Here is a 10,007-nt window from a genome sequence, read left to right as displayed (position 1 = left end):
TGTTAAGAAGGGACAGATTTAGTATTGGTAATACATATGAAGAAGTTAGACTAGTAAGATTACCTGTATGGCCTCCACCAGGAGAGATGCAACCGTCGACCCAACTTCTGATGCTGCCAGGGGATCAATGTCCTGAATTGTCGGCAAGACATCTGCTTGGATTGGTGCGGCTGAGGGCTCGGTCGACGTTGCTGTCGATTGGTGGGTTGTCCGAGTTGTCGCCGATTCAGTAAGAGCTCGTACCCTGCGACTTGTTTTCTTTATGGTAGACATTTTGAGCTTGTGCTTTAATCGGCCGGTGGCTATGTCTTCCATTGATGGGGCATGATAGCCGATAAGAGGGTACGACTTGTACGGATGATGGATCTCTATCAGCCTGTCGCTTCGACTGTGCGCTGGAGGCACTTGGCTATCGACCCGCACAAAGAAGAAAGGACAGTGATGAAAAAGTTCCGCGGCATGAAAGAATGAAAGTAAGGAATCGACAGAAAAAAAGTATTGTTACCTCTGCATTCGGATCAGCATGAGCGGGGTCCAGTTGATTGCAATACACCGTAGGGGCCGCACAAAAAAGGTGTTGTTTCCACTCGGCCCACCATAATTTGAATTGCTGAGTAGAGAAGGGGACAACCAGCCAAGTGCTCAGATTAATGGTGTTGGAATCCGGTGTCAGATTGCATAGTCTGTTGTATTCCAGTCCTCTTGAAACCGGTTCTCCAAATTTCACTCGGCCGACAAAGTGAACTCCGATTGGCATTTGTCCCAAGCCAAATTGTCTAGCCGCTATTGACGGGTTGTAGAACTCGTATGTTGGGGAATCTTTCCCAAAAAAGAAGTTCACCGGCAGAATCCTAGGTTTAATCAAGATGTCCATGATTCTCTCATCAAAAGTGTTGGTACCTGAGTTAAAGCAGTCAGGATTCTCAAAAGTTGGATCTTCTCTTTGATACGGATACCAGTTCGTCACTTCTTCTCTGAAGCCGTTATAAAAGCATATGAAGTGCTCGGCTATTCTTGAGGGAGCGAGCTTGCTGCCTGGGAAAGAAGATACAGCTTCACCGAAGGAGGTGCAGCGGCGTCTTGCCGATGGGTCAGTCTCTGATTCGACATTAGGGAAAGTCTTGGTCTCAATCCGCTTCTTGAAGACTTTGCTCATGTATAAGTTAAGCCAGAGATTGATAAACCACCAGGGACTATCAGGGTTCCCGATGGGTTCCCCAGATGACAGCTGTACGACGACATGATGAAACATGTAGTACACTGATCCTAGCAGGTGCTTTCCCAAAGGGACTGCGGCGCCTCTAACTAGTGCTTCGGCCAAAACTTGTGTGTTGGAAGTAGGACCGGCCGATTTGCCAACAAGAAGGCCGTGTGCTCCTTCTCCGTAATGGGTCCAGTCCTCATGTTCTTCTCAATAAAGTCTTTCCATCCGCCGATGGCTTTTGTCTCCAGCAGATGAATAGGTTTGATTAAGAAATCGAAAGGCGAATCGGCGGAGGAAATATCGAGGCCGGTCAGCATCAGGACATTGGCCAAGGTTGGAGACATTGGTCCATGGCCGAAAAGGAACGCATTAAGAGCGTCGGATTAGAAGTAAGACGACGCGATGAGCAAAGATTCATTCTTCTCCATGTGAGATAAGGACAGATTTATGCAATGACCAATTTTTCGCTCATCCCAGACGACTCTGTTGGAATCTGACATTCTAAAAAACCAATCTCTCCATCCGGGGGTTTGATTCGGCCAAGACTTGAAGGTGTTCGTCCAAATGTCCAAATCCATGGTTGATTGTTTAAATGGAATCCAATGAGTTTCCAGGCTAATCAGATCGGTTGGGTCAGGATCTCCCATAGGGCTAAGACTGATGAGTCCGGGGGTGTCGGCCATGGGGATGGTAATTCTCTGCCTGAGTTCCTAAGCAAGTGCGAAAAAAGACTAAAAATAGATCCAGAAATCGTGAAAAGATGAGGAAAGCCCAGAAGATTTACCTCAGGAACGAAGGCCATGGTAGCTGTGGGTGCCGCTATTGAAACTTGGGAGCCGGTGCGATCGACGAAGAACATAAGTAAGTCACCGGAGTGCACTGGGATGCGCCTGGAGGCGGCATGAGCAGGGGCACTGGAGTGCGTTGGGAGACAATTCGCCGAAAAGGAAACCCTTTTCGCCCGGAGGAAGAAGAAGCGGCGGAAGAGATGAGTATCTGGGGGATGGCTCGAGAGAAGGGTAAATATGGAATTTTTACCACGCCGTCTGTGCTAATTTCGAAAGGAGCGGTTGCCTGCGGGCGCTCTATTCGAACAAATGCAATCATCAAGGAGAAAATTTCGGGAGCAAAGAGGGTTTTCCTGCATTTAGTGTTGCGTCTCTTCCGGAGGAAGGAATCAGGGTTGAGAAAATTTCGGAGCAAAAGATATGTTTCACTCCGAAACTGGGGGGGGGGCATGTGTTGACGCCGGTTTTTGACACGTGTCAGGATCGGCGTCAAGAGGAGAAGAAAGTGGCCGACACGGTTAAACAAGGGGCTGTGGCTAGGTAAATTGGCCGATAGAGCTACAGTGTTTCGGCCAATTAGCCGACGGAAGCTAGAACAGCTTGGCCGATATGGGTCTGAATGGGCCAAGGTGGTAACAAGATGAAGACAGGGTTGGCCCATAAAGGATTGATTGGTGTTCGACTCCAATGCGAGATGTATCCGTATGTAAATATTTGTTACTTTGAATAAAAGATAAAATCATAGTCGGTTAGAAAATCAGTTGTAATAGGGTATAAATAGGTGCCTTGTGAGGCTTGTAAAACAACCAACAATCATCAATACAAATCTACTTTTTCACGCAACTTTACTTTCAAGTTGGCGACTTCGCCAAACCCTTTTCTTTTCACGAGTTCGTGCGAATTGGCAGGGCTGCATCAACGCGACCTCCGGCCAATTTGTAAGTTCCACGTTTCGAGTAATATCTAAGCTTTAACTTCGGGCGCATTGCTGTTGTTTCGTTTAGATTTATTCACTAGTTATCGATATTTGCTAGAATTATAGGTTTTGCCTGTTATTTTAGTTTTTATCACCAGTTATCCAGCTTGAGGCACGAACTGTCGGCTATATCAATACATTGTTTATCATCATACAGCCGATTAGATCTATTCCAAGTGTTGTCTCTGTAGCATTGTTTAGGTTACTCTAGTAGTTTGTTTTACATTTGCTACGTGATTATCGGCTGTTTTATAGCCGGTCATCTTTACATTAAATTGGTCAATCCGCTGATACATCTTTTGGAGTAGATCGGAACCTCAGCCGATCAAATCTCTGGAATTTGACATCTTTTCTTCCTTATCAATCAACAGGTCAGATTGACTGGCACGCCGCGCGAACCGCACCAGGACGATAACCCGAACAAAAACTAAACAGATTCTCCCGAGTCGTGTGTCCGACGCAGGAGTCGGGACCACTGTCCGATTTTTTGTATCAACAGTTATATAACCGGCGTTTTCCTTTGTAATGCCTTATGTAAAGCATTTCTGGACATTGTTTGTCTCAAGAGAAACAGATACAGATGAGCACCGCTACTGAAACTTTTGAATTGCAACGCACATTCATTAGAATAATGAGCTCAAATCAAATCCTACACTGGGCAGTGGCAGCGTCGCAGCTGCGTGTGACTGAGAATGCAGCGACCAGGAAGGTGAGCAAGAGGAAGCTCATGGTCACTGTCAATGCAGATAATAACTTGTAAAAAAAATGCAGACAGATACATTGAAATAAATACAAACTAAATGTCAGAAGTCAATTCGACCTTGGTGCACGCTAAAGCCCATAGAAGGCCCTTCAATGCCCATTTATTCCCTAGGGCCGAAAAACATCACCACCACTCAAAAGACTCCTCCGCACATCGCCGGCCCACAACGGCTGCAACGCCAACGAGCCAGCGAGGCAGCGGCGAGCGGCGGCGCAGGCCGTCGGGCGGAGGACGGAGGTGCTGCAGCTGTCGTTGGAGCCTTGGCGGCGCGTCCTACATTGCTACCCCCCGCCTTGGGTCCCTGGTTCTGGGAGCCAACGACCTGCGGAACGAAGGCACGAAGTTGATAAACCAGATGAGGATTTTTTAGGAACCTCTTTTTTTTAATACGCTGTAGAACTACGTATCTTTCGATTTAGAAGAAAATAACAAAGTTGTTACAACACGAGAGAAACCAGCAGCCGAGAGAAAGAAAAGAAAATAAAAGACGTCAAACGCTCATCAGATATGCTGCTGCACACCAACCGGTAGCGGCCATTCTAAACTGACTAGGTGCCTTGCTCCTGCTTGTGACCATTTTTTTAGAACCTCGCGCACACGATTAGCACCGGCCGCCGGACTGGGTGCCATGTGGCCAGTAAGTCACCTCCCTTCTTGCAGTTCACGAGCCCTCTCCCTGTGGAATTTTGCATTCTTCAATTCCGTGGCTTATCGATTGTTTGGGCCTATTACTCTTATCTAAATAATTAGTAAAATTGGCAATTTGGTCTATGGTTTTATGTTGGACACTTGAACTGAGAATCAGACCTTTCCCCGTTGATTGAAGCAAGAGGTACGTCTAGCAGGCACTCTTGACCCTATTTTGTATAAACTATAACGATTAAAAAAATTATTTTTTCCTCGTTATTACAAAGTATAGAGACCTAATTATCCTCCCATTTTTTTACCGAGGAGAAATCCATATTTCATCAAAAATATTTATCGGAGACATTTCTACTGCCTGACTCTCAATTCCAATAATTTGGCCTTGCACGATTCTGACTAGTTTCTACATTGTTGCGCTCAACTGGGTGTCAAAGTAGTAGAATGCTATTACGGAACTTGCATCAATTAGACAATGTAACAAAAATAAAGGTAATGTAGTTCCTATGGCGAACTTTATTTCATTACTTGGTTAATAGTTCTGATACATGACAAACACAAACACAGTAGCGAAATGGAAGACCTGACCCACAACCACAAAGTAAATGATTCTTAAGCCCATTATGCTCTACTAGTATGTGAACAACAGAAATAACAGTACTTTTTGCTCAACCATGTAGCACTGCAAATGCTTCTTTGATTGTAATTGCTTCAGCATAAACATCCTGCATTGTTGGTCGATCATTTGGTGTCTCCATAGAGCACAAAAGACCGAGTTTAACGAGATGCAAGATGCAGATATCCACCCCATCTGTTGCATTATTTCCATGGTCCAAAATGTTGTCCGCATCACCATCTTCAGAACTTGGGACAATACAAGGATCTAGAACTTCAGCAATCTTTTGAGGGAATGCCTTTTCCACATACTTGTGAAGGTTCAAACCATTAGTAAACATCTCATCTGTTGGACGCTTCCCTGTGAGAATTTCTAAGATGATAATTCCATAGCTGTAGACATCGCCTTCAGTTGAGAGTTTGCTCCCGAAGCCGTACTCTGTAATATATGTGTAATTGGTCAAACAATTTTTTATCTCTTAATACCGACAAAAAAAAATAAAAGAACATTGTCAAATAGTGGAAATGTAAAACATGAATAATCAAAAATAGACAAAACGGTTGTGATATTTAAAATCTCCAGTTTTTGTAGGAAACGTTTTCACCTGGTGCAATGTATCCAATTGATCCTCTTGGTCCCAATAAGCTTGTAGAACTATGATGGCATGAATGACTAAAGCTAAGAATAAACTTAGCTAACCCGAAGTCAGCAAGACGTGCACCCATGACATCATCAAGAAGGATATTGCTGGGCTTTAAATCACAATGGACCACAGGGGGCACACAATGATTGTGCAGATAATCCAAAGCAGAAGCTATGTCCGTGACTATTGTTATTCTGGAGCCCAAACTCAATGTTCTTTTCAATCCATACTTGTCCAGATTAGGATAGAGCCAGCCCTCTAGGCTACCATTAGGCATATATTCAAGAATGAGAGCTTTGAACTCATTTCCTATTGTATCAAATGTTGAGCATGCAGTTATCACCCTTAGAAGATTACGATGGCGAGTGTTCCTCAATGTCTCACACTCAGCAATGAAGCTCTTTGGTATGCCAAGTTGATCAAGTTTGAAAACCTTGATTGCAACTGTATGTTCTTCAAACTCAAATCTACCTTTGTAGACTGATCCAGATTTTCCTGAGCCAACCAAGTTGGCTAAGGAGAAACCATTTGTAGCTTTGACTAAATCAGCGTATGAGCACTGCATCAACTCCTTGCAGGATGGATGAGATGATTGTGTAACTTTCTTTCTCTTCTTCAAAAGAACAACGGCAAACCATGATAGCAAGACCAAAGCAAGAGCAGTAAATCCTACTATCTTCAGAATAGCAGAGGCTCGCCATTTTTTGGATGCCTCTGTATTGCATTGTGGCAGCTGTAGCAAAGGGATGCTGGCGCATAGCAACTTATTACCTTGAATAAACACCACTCCTGTGTTCTGAAATATCCCACCTGTTGGTACTGGTCCCTCAAGGTTGTTGAATGACAAATTCAGAAGCTTCATAGATGTGAAGGACTCAAAGAATTCAGGGATTTCACCAGACAGATTATTGAGAGAAAGATCCATCTCACTGACGCCTCTTAAGTTAGTGAAAGATTCAGGGATTGTCCCATGTAGAAGGTTCCCTTCCATGTGGATGGACTCCAAGTGCATGCAATGTCCCAGAGTGGAGGGGATTATTCCACTCAACTGGTTATAGGAAATATTCAGGGACTCGAGGTTTACCAAGCCGGCAATCTCCAGTGGTATTTCTCCAGACAGTTTGTTGTGAGACAAATCAAAACCTTCCGCAAGCGAGGAAAGAGTAAAGAGCTCCTTCGGTATGCTACCACTGAAGCTATTATGGGAGAGGTTCAGTGCTTCCAAATGTTTGCAGTATCCTAAAGCTTTTGGGATTGAACCACTGAAATTATTTTCTTGTAAGTTAAGCTCACTGAGTTGACTGAGATTACCAATGGACAGAGGTACTTGTCCAGAAAGTTTGTTTTGGTATAAGCTAAGGACAAACAAGTTTGGAAGGTTTCCAATTGAGTCTGGTAGATTTCCAGCAAGTAAATTATGTTCCATGTAAAGAAGTGTAAGGTTTTTGAGTTGCTCAATCTCCTGTGGTATGGCTCCAGATATTTTATTTGCTGTTAACAATAATACTTGTAAACTCCTTGGAAGGTCCCCAATGGAACTTGGTAGTGTTCCTTTAAGGATGTTCCTGTCTAGGCATAGGTAAACCAACTGGTCGCAATTTCTCAATGAGGATAAGAAAGACCAATCTCCGGCTTCGAGTTGATTTATCCCTAGATTCAGTTCAGTCAGGTAGGGAAGGTTCCTAAAGGAGGGAACAATTCCACTGAATGCATTGTCACGGAGATTTATCACTTGAATATTTGCTGCGAGGGCTAGGGATGCGGGGATTTGACCTCTAAGTTTATTTCCTTGCAAAATCAGTGTTTGAATATTTGGTAGGGTATGTCCTATGTTATTTGGAATTTCCCCAGTGAGGCTATTCATGCCCATGTTAAGGTATGTTAGCGTTGTTATGTTGTAAAGAGAAGCTGGAACAGTCCCCGACAGGTTGTTGAAACTCAGGTCTAATTGTTCTATTGTAGGAATAATGCTTAAACTCGATGGAATGGCTCCTTTGATGCTGTTCTGCGAAAGCAAAAGCCATGTCAGAGAGGAAAAGTTTCCTAGAGAGGTAGGTATGCTACCTGAGAGATTGTTTTCTGATAGGATTAGAATCTCTAGTGGTGACGAGGTATGCACAAGTGGCGGGATAGATCCAACGAAGTTATTAACCCCAAGGGCTAATATTACAATTGATGAGCTATTAAAAAGAGCAGAAGGAATCTCCCCAATGAGATGATTGTTTGTTAGATCTAGCAATTGAAGTGATGAACTGTTTGCAAGGAGAGGTGGGATGCCTCCGGTTAGCGTGTTGTTTGTGAGAATGACAGTCCTGATAAATGAATTGCTCCCGAGTGAAAGAGGAACACCGCCAGTTAGATCGTTGTTGGCGAGAAATAAAACTGATAGGTTGGAGAGTGTACCTAACCCGTCTGGGATGATTCCAGATAATTTGTTATTGAACAGGTAGATCTTCTGAAGTTCTGAACATTCGCTGAGACTTGTGGGGATCTCACCATCAAGGAAATTGTTTGCGAGATTAATGATATGAAGGCGGGAGCAGGAAGACAGAGTATTTGGTATCATGCCTGTGAGGCTGTTGTTGCTGAGGTTCAAATAGGTGAGGTGATTCAGGTGCCCAAGTTCAGGTGGAATTTTCCCATTCAATTTATTATTCTGAAGGTGAATAGACCTAAGAAAAGTGAGATTGCCAATACAAGGAGGTATCTGACCATGGAGGCCAGCTGAATCGAGAGCCAGGGAGACTACACGAGATGCGTGCCTCTTGCTGCAGGTGACACCAGGCCAGCTGCAGTACTGCACTGAATCATTTTTCCATGAAGCCATGGCTCCGGTGCTGTCAGAGAGGTGGAGCTTGAGGCAAAGCAGGGCCTGGAGATCAGTGTCAGATGTATTGTGAAGTGGTGCAGTGGGAGCTGAAGAAGATGCAATTGAGAGGAAGCAGGATAGACATGCGAGCAAGATGGCCACAAGCATAGGGGAACCAGGGGCGCTAGCATACTCAGATGCCATCTATTCGCCAGGGTGGATTACAGAGCTGGTGCTGTTTTCTCGTACTTCAATTGCAAACTTGAGTTGTGGTGCTTATGAGGCTATGGTACATGAATTTATAGAGCTGGCTCACCGTCCCCCAAGCAGGAAAATTCAGAAGAGAATAGGTTGTGCTTATTTCTGCAAATCAAATGGGTAAGTCCGCGAATCCGCAAATTACAGGTCGTTTTAAGCATTTCATGGACCAATGTGTGGGTTTTGCATTCGAACCCACTCCTATGCCTATCCCTGTGACACAGTAGTCAAACATCGGCATATGGTCCATACACGGCAATATATACTCTCTGTGTTCAAAATAAAAAATCGTTTTGGCTTTACTGGTACATAGTTTTTACTTATGTATCTAGCTATATGTAAATGTTTAAATATATGATAAAAATTATACATCTAGAAAGGCTAAAATTACTTAAAATTTGTAACGAACGGGGTGTATATGGGCATGGTCCAAAATACATTCTTGAACGTTGTTTTGAAACTTTATGGCTACGGTGATGCCACTGTAAGTGTAATGGATACCCTGCAGTTATAGCGATGCAAATCCTGATTGGTGTGGCCTTCAGTATCTTCATTTTTTTAGATGGACTCATTTCTGTTGTGCTTATGTTGCACTCTGTGTACATAGATTCTGTGATGCTAAAAGATTAATTTTTGAATTTGCATACATAGCATTCCATACATATGCTAAAGTCTGAAAGCAGTATGTTTACGAACTCGAGATATGTCCAAGTAGACTCGTTATTAGTCAAAAGTTCGATGAGCTTCGAAAATATCGTTGCCCCAGTTCACTATTTCAAAGTATGACCTCTTTTTGCACGATAATGGAATGGTGGCGTGACTTATTTTTGCACTATGGTGTGGGTGGGGTAGTCTTCAGGAAAGCTCTCTCTACTAGTTATCACGACAGCCATTGTGAAACAAAACTATATATTATTATGAATTTGAACAATATTGTTTAGTTAGATGCAATACTACTTGTAGAAAAGAAATGATAGTATATTTACAATATCAAATGAGTATAATTAGATTTGTTTTGAAATATATTTTCATAGTGTGACTTAATTAGGACAAACTAAGGTTCCAAATTTCCAATTTTATAGCTAGCTGAGGGGTATTGTTTGATAGGCCTTTGGAATAGAGCTACTGCTAATAACTAATTACAAACACAATAAAGAATAATGCATCGATGTGTCAATATGATTCCGGTCAAGAAGCGGCATGCCATAGTGGAACATAGCACATCGATCAAGATTCCACCACTACGGAGTGATTCTTGGCCCGCGGTGCGCGTAGGGAGGCCTAGTTGCAGCACCAAAACAATATCTC

General features: G+C 43.3%; 1 protein-coding gene across 1 annotated transcript; it reads right to left on the bottom strand.

Annotated features, from left to right (window-relative positions):
- Positions 1–4,845: 4,845 nt before the first annotated feature.
- LOC101757434 (probable LRR receptor-like serine/threonine-protein kinase At3g47570) lies at positions 4,846–8,819 on the bottom strand. The gene is made up of 2 exons (XM_004965958.2): positions 5,594–8,819; positions 4,846–5,427 (listed from the first exon to the last, which is right to left on the bottom strand). The coding sequence occupies exons 1-2, from the start codon at positions 8,643–8,645 to the stop codon at positions 5,042–5,044; spliced, it is 3,438 nt and encodes a 1,145-aa protein (XP_004966015.1). The 5' UTR covers positions 8,646–8,819; the 3' UTR covers positions 4,846–5,041.
- Positions 8,820–10,007: the final 1,188 nt, after the last annotated feature.

Source organism: Setaria italica, chromosome IV (genome assembly GCF_000263155.2).
Source record: "Setaria italica strain Yugu1 chromosome IV, Setaria_italica_v2.0, whole genome shotgun sequence".
NCBI lineage: Eukaryota > Viridiplantae > Streptophyta > Magnoliopsida > Poales > Poaceae > Setaria > Setaria italica.
The sequence above is the reverse complement of the archived record's forward strand: the minus strand, read 5'-3'. Positions and strand labels throughout refer to the sequence as shown.